This window comes from Pristis pectinata, chromosome 4 (assembly GCF_009764475.1).
Source record: "Pristis pectinata isolate sPriPec2 chromosome 4, sPriPec2.1.pri, whole genome shotgun sequence".
NCBI classification, from domain to species: Eukaryota; Metazoa; Chordata; class Chondrichthyes; order Rhinopristiformes; family Pristidae; genus Pristis; species Pristis pectinata.
In genome coordinates, this window is record NC_067408.1 from 391508 (window position 1) to 407821 (window position 16314).

Sequence of the window (16314 nt, forward strand, 5' to 3'; positions counted from 1 at the left end):
GGTAGTGGCCAAGGAGTGTTTCTCTGACTGGAAGTCTGAATCAGTGTTGTAGTGCAGGGATCGTTGCTGAAGGAGAAACTGATAACTGGTGTATCGATATTTCAGTGGAACAAAGGAAATTACAATGGTATGAGAGAGGAGTTGGCCCTAATTGATTGGAAGAGTAAGCTGGCTGGAGCGACGGCAGAGGAGAAATGGAAGGAATTTCTACAGGAAATAAGGAAATTGCAGGATAGATATATTCCAAGAAAAAAGGTTTTTAATGGAAAAAAGGCACAAATGTGGATAACGAGAGAGGTGAAGGCTAAAATAAAAGCAAAAGGGGCGGCGTACAAAGAAGCAAAATTAGTGGGGAAAACAGAAGACTGGGAAGCTTTTAAAAACCTGCAGAGAGAAACTAAGAAGGTCATTAGGAAAGAAAAGATGAATTATGAAAGGAAGTTGGCGGATAACATTCGAAAGGATACTAAGAGGTTTTTTAAATACATAAGGTGTAAATGAGAGACACAGGTTGATATAGGACCAATTGATAACGGTGCGGGAGCTATTATAATGGATGATAGAGAGATGGCAGAGGAATTGAATGAATATTTTGCATCGGTCTTCACCGTGGAGGACATCAGCAATGTGCCGGTTAGTCAGGAGTCTCACAAAATGGAATTGAGTTCAGTTAAGATTACTAGGGAGAAGGTGCTGGGAAAACTAAATGGGCTAAAGACTGATAAGTCTCCCGGACCGGATGAGGTGCATCCCCGGGTTCTGAAGGAGGTGGCTTTAGAGATAGCGGAGGCATTGGCGATAATTTTCCAGAAATCGATAGATTCCGGCGTGGTTCCGGAGGACTGGAGGGTCGCAAATGTGGTTCCGTTGTATAAGAAAGGTGGGAGGCAGCATAAAGGAAATTACAGACCTATTAGTCTGACGTCAGTGGTGGGAAAGTTATTGGAATCTATCCTCAAAGACGGGGTTATGGAATACCTAGAGGCGCAAGGCAAGATAGGTCCTAGCCAACATGGTTTTGTGAAGATCCTGCCTGACCAACCTATTGGAGTTTTTTGAAGAAATCACAGGTAAAGTGGATAAGGGAGAGGCGGTAGATGTTGTGTATTTAGACTTTCAAAAGGCCTTTGATAAGGTGCCTCACAAGAGACTGATTAATAAGATGAGAGGTCATGGAATTACGGGTAGGATAACAGAATGGGTGGAGCATTGTCTGGTTGACAGGAAGCAAAGTGTGGAAATAAAAGGATCTCGTTCTGGTTGGTTACCGGTTACTAGTGGTGTGCCGCAGGGGTCGGTGTTGGGACCGCTCCTTTTTACTTTGTACATTAACGATTTGGATGATGGAATAAATGGTTTCGTGGCTAAGTTTGCGGATGACACCAAGATAGGGGGAGGAGTAGGGAGTATTGAAGAGATAGGAAGGTTGCAGAGGGACCTAGACAGTTTAGGAGAATGGGCAAGGAAATGGCAGATGAGATTCAATGTAGGGAAATGTGCAGTTGTACACTTTGGAAGCAGAAATAAGTGGGCAGATTATTATCTAGGAGGAGAGAAAATCCAAAGCACGGAAGTACAAAGGGACTTGGGGGTACTCGTGCAGGATACCTTAAAGGTTAATCACCAGGTTGGATCGGTGGTAAAGAAAGCAAATGCTATGTTGGCATTCATTTCGAGAGGTATAGTGTATAAAAGTAAGGAAGTGTTGATGAGGCTCTACGGGGCACTAGTGAGGCCTCATTTGGAATATTGTGCACAGTTTTGGGCTCCACATCTTAGGAAGGATGTGTTGACGTTGGAGAGGGTTCAGAGGAGATTTACGAGGATGATTCCAGGAATGAAAGGGCTTACGTATGAGGAGCGTTTGTCGGCTCTTGGACTGTACTCGCTGGAGTACAGAAGAATGAGAGGGGACCTCATAGCGACATTTAAAATATTGATAGGAAAGGACAGAGTAAATGTGGCTAGGTTGTTTCCCTTGGTGGGTGAGTCCAGGACCAGAGGGCAGAATCTTAGAATTAGAGGGTACAGTTTCAAAACAGAGATGAGGAAAAATTTCTTTAGCCAGAGGGTGGTGAATTTGTGGAACTCCTTGCCACGTACAGCAGTGGAATCCAGATCAGTGGGGGCGTTCAAGGAGGAGATAGATAGATATCTAAATAGTCAGGATATCAAGGGATATGGGGATAAGGCCGGTAATTGGGATTAGAATAGTTTTTTTTTCTTCTTCTTCCCCCATTCCCCATTTCTCATTTCTATTTCCCTTTCCTTGGAGCAGACTCGATGGGCCGAATGGCCTGCTTCTGCTCCCTTATCTTGTGATCTTAACGGGACAAATACAATAAATGGCAAGAGTGTTAACGTATAGAGGGAACGGGGTGCAAATGGCGACACAGGTGGATAGAGTAGTGAAGAAGGCATTCGACATGTTTGCCTTTATAGGCTAATGTATTGAGTATAGCATTTGTGAAGTCATTTGCCGCTGTACAAAACATTGGTCAGGCCATACGGAGTTTTGTGTACAATTCTGGTCTTCACGCTAGAGGAAGGAGGTGTTAGCATTAGAAAGAATGCAGGAGAGATTCACCAAGATGTTGCCTGAAATGGAGGGCTGTAGTTAAAGGAGAGATTGGATTAGCTAGGTTTATCCTCACTGTAGAACGTAGGAGGCTGAGGGGTGACTTTATAAAATCATGAGTGGCATAGATAGGATGGGTAATCACGGTCTTTTTCTCGGGATGGGAGTCTACAATTTGAAAGTACAGGTTTAAGGTGAGAGGGAAAAGGAGACCTGAGGGACAAGTTTTTCCACACAAGCTGGTGGGTTATGGAAAGAGTTGCCAGAGGAAGTGGTAGAGGTGGGTACAGTTACAACGTTTAAAAGATATTTGGTTAATCGATTTATGGATAGGAAAGGTTCAGAGTGATATGAGGCAAATGCAGGGGAATGGGACTAGCTCAGGAAGACACCTTGGTTGGCATGGATGAGTTAGGCCAAAAGGCATGTTTCCATGCTGTATAACTCTATGACTATTACAATAACAAGGTTTAAAAGGCATTTGGACAGATACTTGGATATGATAGAAGCAGAGGAAAACATCCCTAATTCAGGTAAATTGAATTAGTGTAGATAGGCAGCAACTCTCTGATGTAATCTGCCTGAAGATTCTGTATCCTGGAATGCTGAGTTGTCATTCTCTTACTCATGTTGTGATAACAACGTATTCGTAAATTTTCAGGTGCTGATCAACACTGTTCATCTGCCTTACTAGTCAGACTCCTTGCATTAAAATAGATGCAGTTAAACCTTCCACTCCTCCCATGTGCCTTTTCATGCCCCTCTACTCTGCATACTGGGCGGATATTTCCCCACAAAATGTGCATCTACTTTGTCCCATTCCCTTGCTAAATCAGCTTAAGTCCATTGAAAACCTCTCTGTAAGAGTGTTGGTCTTCTACAGGTTCAGGTGTACAGCTCCCACATTGCTCAGAAATCATAAAATTGTACAACACAGAAACAGGCTCTTTCAGCCCACTCCGTCTGTGCCGACTGTCATGCCTATTTACGCTCATCCTGTTTAACTGCTTTAGGCCTGTATCCCTTTATGCCTTTTCTATCTAGGTACCTATCCAAATGCCATTTAACCATGATAATTGTGTCTGCCTCTACTACTCTCTTCTCTGGCAGGTTGTTCTAGATAACCACCAGCCTCAGTGTGATCTCTTTTAAATTTCTCTTCTCTCATTTCAAAATGCCCCTACAAGTTCTATACTCTCCTACCCTGGGAAAAAGAGTCTGACTATCTATCCTATTGATGCACTCTTTCTAGTTTAATAACATCTTTCCTATAACAGGGTGACCAAAACTGTACACAATACTCACAAGTGTGGTCTCAAATGTCTTATATAACTTCCCAACTCCTATATTCAATGCCATGACTGATGAAGGCCAGCGTGCCAAATGCCTTCTTCATCTCCCTGTCTACCTGTGACACTGTTTTTAGCAAACTATGCACTTGTACTCCTAGGTCCCTCTGTTCCATAGCACTGCCCAGGGCTCTTCCATTCACTGTATAAGTCCTACCCTGGTTTGATCTCCCAACATTCAGTACCTCATATTTAACTGGATTGAAAGCCATTTGCCAATCCTCAGCCCACATACCCAACGATCAAGATCCCCCTGTAATTTTTCATAACCTTCTACACTGTCTACAACACCACCTGTTCTAGTATCATCCACAAACTTACTAACCATGTGTACATTCATATCTAAATCGTTTATATAAATTTCAAACAACAATGGTCCCAGCCCTGCTCCCTGTGGCACACCACTAGACATAGGCCTCGAGTCCTGGAAACATCCCTCAACCGTCACCCTCTGCTTCCTACTACTGAGCCAATTATGAATCCAATCCGCTATTTCCCCTTGGATCCCATGCGATCGAACCTTCCAGACTAGCCTGCCATGAAGGACCTTGTCAAAGGCCTTGCTTAAGTCCACGTAGACAACATCCATTTGCCCTACCCTCTTGATTACTCCTCGAAGAACTCCAAGTGATTTGTCAGGCACAACTTCCCACGCACAAAGACATCTTTGACCCCGGCACCCAGGAGGCAGCACACCAACCTGGGGTCTCTTTTGCAGCCACGGAATCTTGTGTCTGTTCCCCCTGTCAAGTGTCCTATCACTACTGCCCTGCCTGACTTCTCCCTTACCTGCTGGGCCTCAGAGCCAGTTTCATTGCCACTGTCCTGGATACTCTGGCTACTGCTGCTGTGCCCAGAAAGATCAACACCCCCATGCACCCCACCCCTCCCCCCACCAAAGCAGTATCCAAAGTGCTATACTTGTGGCCAAGGGCAATGGCCACAAGGGGACCCTGCACTGTCTGTCTTTTCCCCTTACCTCTCCTGGTGGTCACCAACGGACTGCAACCTGTATCTGAGTTGTGACCACCTGTACCTTAGGTGTGACTTAGGAATGTCTCTCATTCTTTCTGCCAGAGTGTACTTAGTGCTCGCCTGTGTAAAAAAAATACTTGCCACTTGTTTGCCTATTTTCCCATCCTATACATCTTCCTGTACTCTATTGCTATAAGAACAGAAGCAGGCCATTCATTCCCTCTTGCCTTGTCCACCATTCAGTAAGATCCTGGTCTATCTTTTACCTTGGCACTACTTTTCTCCATGATTTCCTTAATATCTAAAAATCCATGACTTGACTATTCCCAGCCACCTGACCCTGCATTCGCACCATTAGATGGAGAATTCCAAAGATTCACGACCCTTAAGTGATAAATATTTTTTCTCATCTCAGTCCTGAATGTCATGCCTCTTAGTGTGGGATGGTGATCCTGGTTCTGGACACCTCAGTCAGGGGGAAATATCATCCCTACTAGGGGTCATAAGAATCTTGTATGTTTTATTGAGATCACCTCTTAAACTTCTAGTACAGGCCTAATCCACTTCAAATGTCATAGAACCAATCCACCATCCCAGGAATCAATCCATGAGGATTCTCTTTAATTTCTGCAGATGCACTCTAGAAAATATCCTGACGGGTTGCATCTCAGCCTGGTATGGCAACTGCTCTGCTCTGGACTGACGGAACCTGAGGAGAGTGGTAAACACAGCCCAGTCCATCACATGCTCATCACTTCCTTCCATCCAGTTCATCTTCATGGTGCATTGCTTCAGGAATGTGAACAGTACCGTCAAGGGTACCTGCCACCCTGGTCATTCCCTTTTCTCTCTTCTACCTTCTGGGAGAAGATACAGGAGCTTGAAAGACGAGATGACCTGACTTGAGCAGCTTCTTCCCCTCTGTTGTGTGACTTCTGAACCAATCACCTCTTTCACATCTCCTTCCCAGTGGTGCTGCCAAGTTCTCGGACTTTTAATTCTATTTCTCTTGGTTATTCCATTATTGTTGCTTTAGCATTTAGTTTTGCACTATTTCAGATTGCATGACAGACAGTACACCATTCTGTTGTTTTGTTCTCATCGCTGTATTTATTGTTGTTTTATTATTACCCTGTATCGTTTACTCTGAGCTTCATGCAAGCAAGGAATTTCATTGCCCCCAGGTGTATATGATAATAAACTAATCTGAATCATTCTAAAGATAGCACTCATAAGGTTAGGAAGCTGAAAACAGTCAAAACCCTTTAAGAATATAAAGAAAGCGGGAAAGAACTTGGGGGCTAAAAGGGGCCATGAAATGTCTTTGGCAAGTAGAAATAAGGAAAATGCCAAGGCATTTTGTACCTATATTAGGAGCAACAGGATAGTTAGGGAAAGAGTAGGTCTACTCATGGAGAAAGAGAATTTATGCGTGGAGTCAGAGGAAATGGGCGAGCTCCCAAATGAGTACTTTGCATTGGTATTCGCCAAGAAGAGGGACATGGATGATGGTGAGCCTTACATCCGAGGTAGGGAAGCTGTTGGGGAAGGTTATTAGTGGAATTTAATCAGATTTGAAAATGCATGGACTTGTTAGGGATAGTCAAAGTGGCTTTGCACATGGAAGCTCACGTCTTCTGAACTTGAATGAGTTTTTTGAGGAGGTGAGAAAATGATAGACGAGGTAGGGCAGTGGATGTTGTCTACATGGACTTCAGGTAAGCAGTCGACAAGGTGCCTCAAGGTAGGCTGATTCAAAGAGAAAGGCACATGGGTTTCACGGTTACTTATTGGCTTAGCACTAGAAGACAGAGAGGGTAGTGGTGGAGGGGTATTTTTGTAGCAGCATGGTATATTACAAACATGACAAACATAAATTCCATCAGTGTAACATAACTTGCGCAACATAATAAACAAAAATAAAGATAACAACATTAGTGTGAGTTGAGGGGAATGTACTCCGAGGTAGAATTAAGGTTTTTCAGATCAGTTCAAGAACCTGGTGGCAGTGGGGAAGAAGCTGTTGTTGAACCTTGAGGTGTGGGTCTTCAGGCTCATGTACCTCCTGCCTGATGGCAGCATCGAGAAGAGGGCGTGGCCTGGATTTTGGGGGTCCCTGATGATGGACATTTGCCTTCCTGAGAAGGACAACTCTTATAGATGTCCTCGATGGTGGGGAGGGCTGTACCCGAGGGGAAACAGACCCAGCCTCTCCAGGCTCTCCTGCCCCCTTAACTGGGCAAGGATGTAGCAGATGGAATATTATGTGGTAAAATTGATATCATTCACTTCAGTAGGAAGAATGGAAAACCAGAATAAGATAAGATAATTTTAAAGGTTAAGAAACTAGTAAATGTTATAAAGCAGGATCTTGATGTGCTCGTTTTGAGATACAAAGTCAGCATGCAGAAGGCAATAATATGTTGGCCTTTGCAAGAGGCTTAGAGTACAAAGAATACTTTCTGCAATTATATGGAGCTTGTGGTGAGGTCATAGCTTGACTAATGTATACAGTTTTCATCTCTAAAGAAGCATTTACTTGGAATTCTGTACCTCAAAGTGCTGAGGGTGCTCCATCTGATTACATTCTATTGAAGTTGGTAGATTTCTGGACAATTTTTAAAACCCAAGGATGAGGTGCAGGTGAGGAAGAGGATCAGCCACAATCTATAGAAAGGCAGAGCAAACCTAAGGAACCACATGGGATTCACCTGTTACTATTTTGTCCATGCCTGCAGCTTGCTTTATTTCAATATCAAAGTTAAATTCCTCATCCTTAATCTCTGAGTCTGGCTCCATCCAATGTCTGTAGCCTCTTCCAGGGTTACCTTGCAAGACGAAGGGACCAAGTATGCTGTAGCCAGACTTGCTGATGATATAAAAATAGATGGGCTGATATGTTGAGAGGACACAAAGAACATGCAAAAAGATAAATGTAGTGAAAGTGAGAGGGCAAGAAGTGACAGGTGGAGTATAATCTGGGAAGGTGTGATGTTACCCATTCTGCAGGGGAAAATGAAAAGCAAATTGTTCTTTAAAAGGCGTGAATTGAAGAATCTGGGGCACCATAAGAAACACTAAGCTAGCACATGGGTACAGTGAGTAATTACGAACGCAAATGGAAAATTGGCCTTTATTGCAAGGGGTAGTGAGTATAAAATTAGGAAAGTTTTGATCCAACTTTACAGGGTGGGATATGCTAGCATTCGAGACAGTGCAGCAAAGGTTCACTAGGTTGATTCCTGGAATGAAGGTGTTGAATTATGCAGTTTGGGCCAATACTCATCGGGATATAGAAGAGTAAGAGGTGATCTTATTGAATTCTTATTAATGTTATATTTCTTTGCGTCACCACTTCTGCACCATTCTGCCAACTAAACTTTTCTTCATGGAAACACCTCCCCTGCCTTGCTTCCTACAGCCCATGTTTTTCTCTTAATACTTCACTCATCATTCTTTCTGCTAGCCAGGTGTTCCAAGTCTCTGTTGGGCAACTTGCTTTTGTAAAGCAGTGCTACTGATCTGCATGCTAGAAGCATTGTTTAAAAGCACATCACTGTTGAGCAAGAAGAATCCACCCATCCACGGACTCCTGAGCTCTCTGTGGAGTTTAGGCTTCAACATGTTCATGTAGCATGAAGGGTGGGTGTTTCTCTAGTAAATACACGTGGGCATTTGCTGATACAGTAAACCACTCTGCCACCTGACCAGTCGCCTACTTTCCTTGGCAGTCAGTCTGGGCAAATTAAAGTGGGTTGTTTAGAAAACTGGAAGGCAGCTACTTAAGCTCTTAAATTCCTTTATGCACAGAGGGAACTTGGCTGAAGAATTGGCTGTGCGATGTACAGTGCAGAGCCGTCTGGTGCCGTGATGTTGTCGCTGACCACATCTGAGTGTCAAGGCAAGGAATTTATGCATTTTAACCACAGAATGTGAACATAGGTTTTTGGGAAGGTTGTCCAGAAGTACTTAATGGTTGTACTTCCAAAAACTAATGGTTTTATTTCTCTACTGCTGATGCCAGTGTTTGGAATTACCGAGGTTACAGGTGTAATGAACTCAGGCTACAGTCCCACGGCTCTCCTTTGGGAAAGCTAAGTATATACCGCGCTGCTTTAACAAACCATTCTGATTATTTACTGAGTGTGTCATTTACTATCTTCTGCTTCACGAACCTATCATCACTAAATTCCTGTGGAGCTAAAATTAGTCCCGTAGCTTTCAAATTACCAGATGTATTGGGCAGACATCCTGTTGCAGGTTTACTGTCTGCATGTTGCAGGGAGTGCAGCCTACTCAAATGCAGGTCGCATAGGGTGGGGTGCATGGCTCATTAGGGTGGGCTGTTGTGATTGGGTCACTAGGGTGAGCTGTTGTGTTTGGGTCACTAGGGTGGGCTGTTGAGGTGGGGTGCTTGACTCATTAGGCTGGGCTGTTGAGGTGGGGTGCTTGGTTTGCTTAGGGTGGGCTGTTGAGGTAGGGTGCTTGGTTTGCTTAGGGTGAGCTGTTGAGGTAGGGTGCTTGGTTTGCTTAGGATGAGCTGTTGAGGTGGGGTGCTTGGCTCATTAGGCAGGGCTTTTGAGGTGGGGTGCTTGGTTTGCTTGGGATGGGCTGTGAGGTGGGGTGCTTGGGGTGCTCATTATTGGGACCTTTGATATTCACCTTCACACTCGTGTTTCAGAGTTGTGGGGGAGGAACTTCTGGAAACAGTCCGTTATATCTTCTAGAGAGCTTTAGCTCCTGCCGCAGAGCCCCTCACTGGTGGATTTGCAGGCGACCAACATGAATTGTTGACTTTTCACCACGATATGAGTTGAACAGGCACTGCTGGGTTTTACACCATACTCCCTCAGCAAGTTAACGATTTGTGTTACTGTTTATCACAGTAACTTTAACCTTTCAAGAGCAACTTTCAGCCAACTCAAAGTTAACTCAGGTTACTCTTTTGAGCACAAAAGCCTAGGATTAGATTGTGAGGGTCTTGTAGCAGAAATAGGTGGGGTGGGGGGGAGGGTCAGGTTAAAGGCTAGTGGCAAAGGAGCATGAGTGGGGGATGGGGAGCAGAGCTGAACTACAGGGTAGAGGGTGCAGAATTGGTCCTTTGATAGGGCAGAGGCTGGAGAATGGACTCTGACAGGGGTGAAAGGGTGATTGCCCTCTGCTGGGGGCTCCTCTAGGGGGAAGGGCCATCTGACAGGGGTGGTTAAAAGGGATTGGTCTTCTTTCTGTGTGAGGGGGACGTAGATGCCTCTTGATGTTGACAGTGGAGACGGATTTCTGTCATAGAACAGTACACAACAGACATTTCGGCCCAAGATGTCAGCACTAAGAGGAAGTTTAAAAGACGTGCCTGTGCATGGTTCATATACTTCCATTCCCTGCCTGTTCATGGGTCTGTCCAAATGCCTTTTAAACGTTGCTATTGTATCTGCTTCCACCACCTCTCCTGGTAGCACATTCCAGGCACGCACTACTGTGTGTGTGTGTGTGTGTGTGTGTGTGTGTGTGTGTGTGTGTGTGTGTGTGTGTGTGTGTGTGTGTGTGTGTGTGTGTGTGAAAAAAAATCTTCCCTTATAACTCTGCTTTCAATTTTCTTCCCCTCTCCTTAAAGCTATGTCCTCCAGTAATAAGAGTCATAGAGCACAAAACAGGCTCTTTGGCCCATCTGTCCATGCCGACCAAGATTTCACCTAAACTAGTCCCATTTGCCCATATTTGGCCCATATCCCTCTAAACCTTTTCTGTCCATGTACCTGTCCAAGTATGTTTTAAATCTTGTTAATGTACCTGCTTCAATTGCTTCCTCTAGCAGCTCATTCCATATACTGACCACTCTCTGGCTGAAAAAGTTGCCCCTCAGGTTCCTATTAAATCTCCCCCCTCTCACCCTAAAGCTATGTCCTCTAGTTCTTGCTTCCCCTACCCTGGACCAAGTGCATTCACCTTATCGCCTATGCACTTCATGATTTTATACACCTCAACAAGATCACCCTTCAATGAATAAAGTCCCACCCTGCTCAACCTCCCTCCATTAACTCAGTCCCTCAAGTCCTGTTAACATCATGTAAGTCTCTTCTGCACTCACTCCAGCTTAATACCATCTTTCCTATAGCAGGGTTCAAGGGTGGCACAGTAACGTAACGGTTAGCGCAGCGCTATTACAGCACCAGTGATCAGGGTTCAATTCCCACCGCTGTCTGTAAGGAGTTTGTACGTTCTCCCCGTGTGTCTGCGTGGGTTTCCTCTGGGTGCTCTGGTTTCCTCCCATATTTCAAAAAACATACGGATTGGTAGGTTAATATGGGTGTAATTGGGCGGTGTGGACTCATTGGGCCGGAAGGGCTGTTACCATGCTGTATAAATAAAAAGCTTTTTTAAAATCAAATGTGACAAATATTCCAAATGTGGCCTCAAATGTACAACTGCAATATAACATCCCAACTCCTATACTTGGTGCCCAAAGCCGCCTTCACCACCCTGTTTACCTGTGACACCACTTTCAGGGAACCATATACTTGTACTGTGAGGTATCTCTGTTCTACAACACTCCCCAGGGCCCTACCATTCAGTGTGAAAGTCCCACGCTCATTTGACTTCCCAAAATGCAACACCTCACACTGCAACATCTGCAGACTTTCTAACCATGCTTGTATGTTCTTATCTGTCATTGATACAGATAACAAACAGCAATGGGCCTAGCACCAAGTGCTGGGGAACACCAGTAGTCACGGGCCTCCAGTCCTAAAAGCAACCTTCCGTCATCACCCCCTGCTTCCTACCATCAAGCCAATTGTGTATCCAATTAGCAATCTCACTTTCCATATCAACCTACCATGCAGAACCTTATCAAAAGGCCTGACTGAAGTCCATATAGACTACCTCTACCACCCTGCCTTCATCAACCTTCTTGGTTACTTCTTCAAAAAATTCAATCAAATTTATGAGACATGATCTCCCACACACAAAGCCATGCCTGACTATCCCTAATCAACCCCTGTCTTTCCAAACGCATGTACGTCTTGTATTTCAGAATCCTCTCTAGTAACTTACCAACCACAGGCTTACTGGTCTATAGTTCCCAGGTTTTACTTTGCAGCCCTTCTTAAGTAAAGGCTCAGCATTAGCCATCCTCCAGTCGCTAACGATGATGCATACATCTCTGCCAGGGCTCGTGCAATTTCTTCTCTAGCTCCCCACTGGTGTTCTTGGATATACCTGGTCAGGCCCTGGAGATTTACCTTTATATGTTTTAAGGCATCCATCACCTCTTCTGCTATAGTCTGGACTATGCACATGACATCCCCATTAACCATCTTAAGTTCTGGTCTTCATATCTTTCTCTGCGGTAAAAACAGAGGAGAAATCTTCATTGAGGACCACATCCATCTCCTGTGGCTCCACACAAAGATGTCCCCTTTGGTCTTAATGCACCTCAGGGTCCTTGCATTTGCCGTGTACTTTCCTCTTACATGTGTCCTCCTAAAGTGCCACACCTCACGCTTGTCCGGATTAAACTTCTATCTGACGTTTTTCTGCCTACGTTTCCAACTAATCAATATCCTGCTGAACTTACTAATCAGCCCACCTACATTTTTATCCAAATCATTTATATGTGTCACAAACAGCAGTGGTCTCAGCACTGATCCTTGCAGAACACCACTGGTCACAGGCCTCCAGTCAGAATAACTCACCACCACCACTACCTCGACATTGAAAGCCAGTCACTGAGGAACTTCTTGTGTTATAATGTGGGAAATGCAGCAGTCCACGTGGCAGAGTCAGATCCCAGAAATAGCAAATTAACAGTTAATCTAAAAATAGCCTGAACGGAGGAGAACGTCCCTTGTCCATCTTCTTGCTAGGTCTGGGTGGGAGCCTCTCCATATCTGGGGGGTGATGATGGTCAGATGGGACATTTCTACTCAAGGGCTGGAGAGTGGAAACTGCTTGTGCACAGGGAAGAGGCTGCAAGGGGCACTGACACTGGTGCTGATCTTGGTCCTACCTGGTCTGGTGTTAGATTCAAGAGATACCATTTCAGCTCCTGTGCTGTAAACTGATTCTGTAAAACATTTCAGAGTTTCAGTATGAAGTATTGTCTGATACCCCTTTCTGCTGATATAAGCTGCTTTGTTCATGTAGGCTGTTATTGCTAACCAGGAGACATTGGGCTTTATGTCACAATAAATCCAGTGAAGGTTCAGTCTCTTCAGTTCAGGTTAACTGTTGGTGCCCTGATGCCTGCCTGGATCCAAACAAGATTGTTATTTCTTCAAGAAGGTACTGTCATGGAGTGTGATTGTCTTGTTACTGCAGCAGAATTATGGGCTGGTTTTGTTCATTGCAGAAACTAACCTTTTCTCTTCTTTTGCAAAAGCTGATATGAATTGTTGTCTGTTGCAGGTCAGCGATTTTGGTGACACCACTAACTGGCCCACTCCTGGTGAAATCGTCAATAACAAGGTATTGCTGTCAGAGTTTGTTCCGTTACTGATGGGTAGCTGAATATCGAGAATGGAGTGAAATCCTTTGGGATTATCAGAGAATCATTATGACAGACAATGGCTACTCAGGCCATTGAAGGGGCCAGCTCCAGCTGATCCCTTTCCATGGCTCTTTCCCCATAGCACTGCTATTTTTCTTCTTCAGCTCCCTGTCTAGTTCCTTTTAGGAAGCCCTGATTGTTTGTGAGTTCCAGTTCATGATCTCTTTTTGATGATCACTTCAAATCTATGTCCCTTGGTTCTTGAATCATATGCTAATGGGAACTTGACTCTATTTACCCAAGTAAATCCTTAATGATCATGTACACCTCTATTAAAACTCTTCTCAATCTTCCTTTCTCCAGGGATAGCAGCCAAGCTTCTCCAATCTAGTCTTGGAACCACTTCTTAATATTTTACAGCATTTTCTGTTGGACCTTCACGTCCTTCCTAAAGTGCAGTATTATGTTCTAACCAGTGGTTTCTAAAGGTTCAACATAATCTCTCTGTTTTTGCACTGTGCCGCTATTAATGAATCCCAGGATGCCATTCTATTACTGACATCTCTCATTATGTCCAACCATTTTCAAAGATTCAGAAATTCACCCTGATATCTGTTCTTGGGCACCTTGTAGAATTGTGCCATTTTATCTATGTTGTCACTCCTCATTTTTTCTAGCAAAACATATCCCTTCACACTTCCTTTTTGTTGTCATTTGTTTGCTGATTCTGCAGCTTATCTCTATCCTCTTGAGGTAAATACAGAAAAGGTTCACTGAATTGATTCCTGGGGCTTTGAGGAAGGAGAAGCAGAGTACAGGATATAAAAGTAGAAAGGTGGATGGGCTAAAGTGCATTTACTTAAATGCGAGAAGTACCAGGAATAAGGGTGATGAACTGAGAGCTTGGATAAGTACATGGGACTATGATATTGTGGCTCTTGCAGAGACTTGGCTGTCACAAGGGCAGGAATGGATATTGAATATTCCTGGATTTCAGTATTTTAAAAGGGATGGGGGGGGAGGAGAAGCGGAGGAGGGGTGGCGATACTGGTCAGGGATACTATTACAGCTGCAGAAAGGGTGGATAATGTAGAAGGATCCTCTCTAGAGTCAGTATGCGTGGAAGTTAGGAACAAGAAAGGAGCAGTTACTCTACTGGGAATATTCTATAGGCCCCCAGGTAGCAGCAGGGATACTGAGGAGCAGATTGGGGGGCAGAATTTGGAAAGGTGCAAGAATAACGGGGTTGTTATCATGGGAGACTTCAACTTCCCAAATATTGATTGGCACCTGCTTGGTACCAAAGGTTTAGACGGGGCAGTTTGTTAAGTGTGTCCAGGACGGATTCCTCTCACAGTATGTTGACAGGCCGACTAGAGGGAATGCCATATTAGATCTAGTATTAGATAATGAACTGGGTCAGGTGACAGATCTCTCAGTGGGTGAGCGTTTGGGGGACAGTGACCACCACTCCCTAACCTTTAACATTGTCATGGACAAGGATAGGAGCAAAGAGGACAGGAAGATATTTAATTGGGGAAGGGCAATTTATGTAGCTATAAGGCTAGAACTTGCAAGAGTAAATTGGGATGACATTTTTAAAGGGAAATGTACCATGGGGATGTGGATCTCTTGTACAGGGATCTCTTGCAGGATGTTAGGGATAAATTTGTCCCGGTGAGGCAGAGAAAGAATGGCAGGGTGAAGGAACCATGGGTGACAAGTGAGGTGGAACAACTAGTTAGGAAGAAGAAGGCAGCATACATAAGGCATAGGCAGCAAGGATCAGATAGGGCTCATGAAGAATATAGGGTAGCAAGGAAGGAACTTAAGAAGGGGCTGAGGAGAGCAAGAAGGGGACATGAAAAGGCACTGGCGAGTAAGGTTAAGGAAAATCCAAGGCTTTTTTCACGAACGTGAAGAGCAGAAGGATGACGAGAGTAAAGGTAGAACCAATTAGAGACAAAGGTGGGAAGATGTGCTTGGGTGAGGTCCTCAATGAATACTTCTCTTCAGTATTCATCAAGGAGAGGGGTCTTGATGACGCTGAGGACAGTGTTGGTAAGGGTAATGTTCTAGAGTATGTAGATATCAAGAGAGAGGATGTGTTGGAGCTGTTTGAAAATATTAGGACAGATAAGTCCCCAGGGCCTGACGGAATATTCCCCGGGCTGTTCCGCGAGGCGAGGGAGGAGATTGCTGAACCGTTGGCTAGGATCTTTGAGTCCTCATTGTCCACGGGAATGGTACCAGAGGATTGGAGGGTGGCAAATGTTGTGCCCTTGTTCAAAAAAGGTAGTAGGGATAGTCCAGGGAATTAACAGTGAGTCTTACGTCTGTGGTGGGCAAACTGTTGGAAAGGATTCTTAGAGATAGGATCTCTAAGCAGTTAGAGAATCATGGACTGATTAGGGACAGCCAGCATGGCTTTGTGAAGGGAAGGTCTTGCCTCACAAGCCTGATAGGGTTCTTTGAGGAGGTGACCAGGAAGATTGATGAGGGTAGTGTAGTAGATGTGGTCTACATGGATTTTAGTAAGGCATTTGATAAGGTTCTGCATGGTAGGCTTCTTCAGAAAGTCAGAGGGCATGGGATCCAGGGAGGCTTGGCCATGTGGATTCAGAATTGGCTTGCCTGTAGAAAGCAGAGGGTTGTGGTGGAGGGAGTGCATTCAGATTGGAGGGCTGTGACTAGTGGTGTCCCACAAGGATCGGTTCTGGGACCTCTACTTTTCATGATATTTATTAGTGACTTGGATGAGGGGGTAGAAGGGTGGGTTAGCAAGTTTGCAGATGACGCAAAGGTTGGTGGTGTTATGGACTGTGAAGTTATGGAGTATGGTGTTATGGTGTGGAGGACTGTCAAAGATTGCAGAGGGATATTGATAGGATGCAGAGCTGGGCTGAAAAGTGGCAGATGGAGTTCAA

General features: G+C 44.6%; 1 protein-coding gene across 4 annotated transcripts in view; it reads left to right on the forward strand.

The window, feature by feature from the left end:
- LOC127570067 (la-related protein 1-like) overlaps window positions 1–16314 on the forward strand; it is a 210005-nt gene that overhangs the window by 85731 nt on the left and 107960 nt on the right. For all 4 annotated transcript variants that reach the window (XM_052015316.1, XM_052015317.1, XM_052015318.1 and 1 more), the window contains one exon: window positions 13306–13365. In XM_052015316.1, the coding sequence (XP_051871276.1) occupies window positions 13306–13365 (60 nt within the window). The remainder of the gene's footprint in view (window positions 1–13305; window positions 13366–16314) is intronic.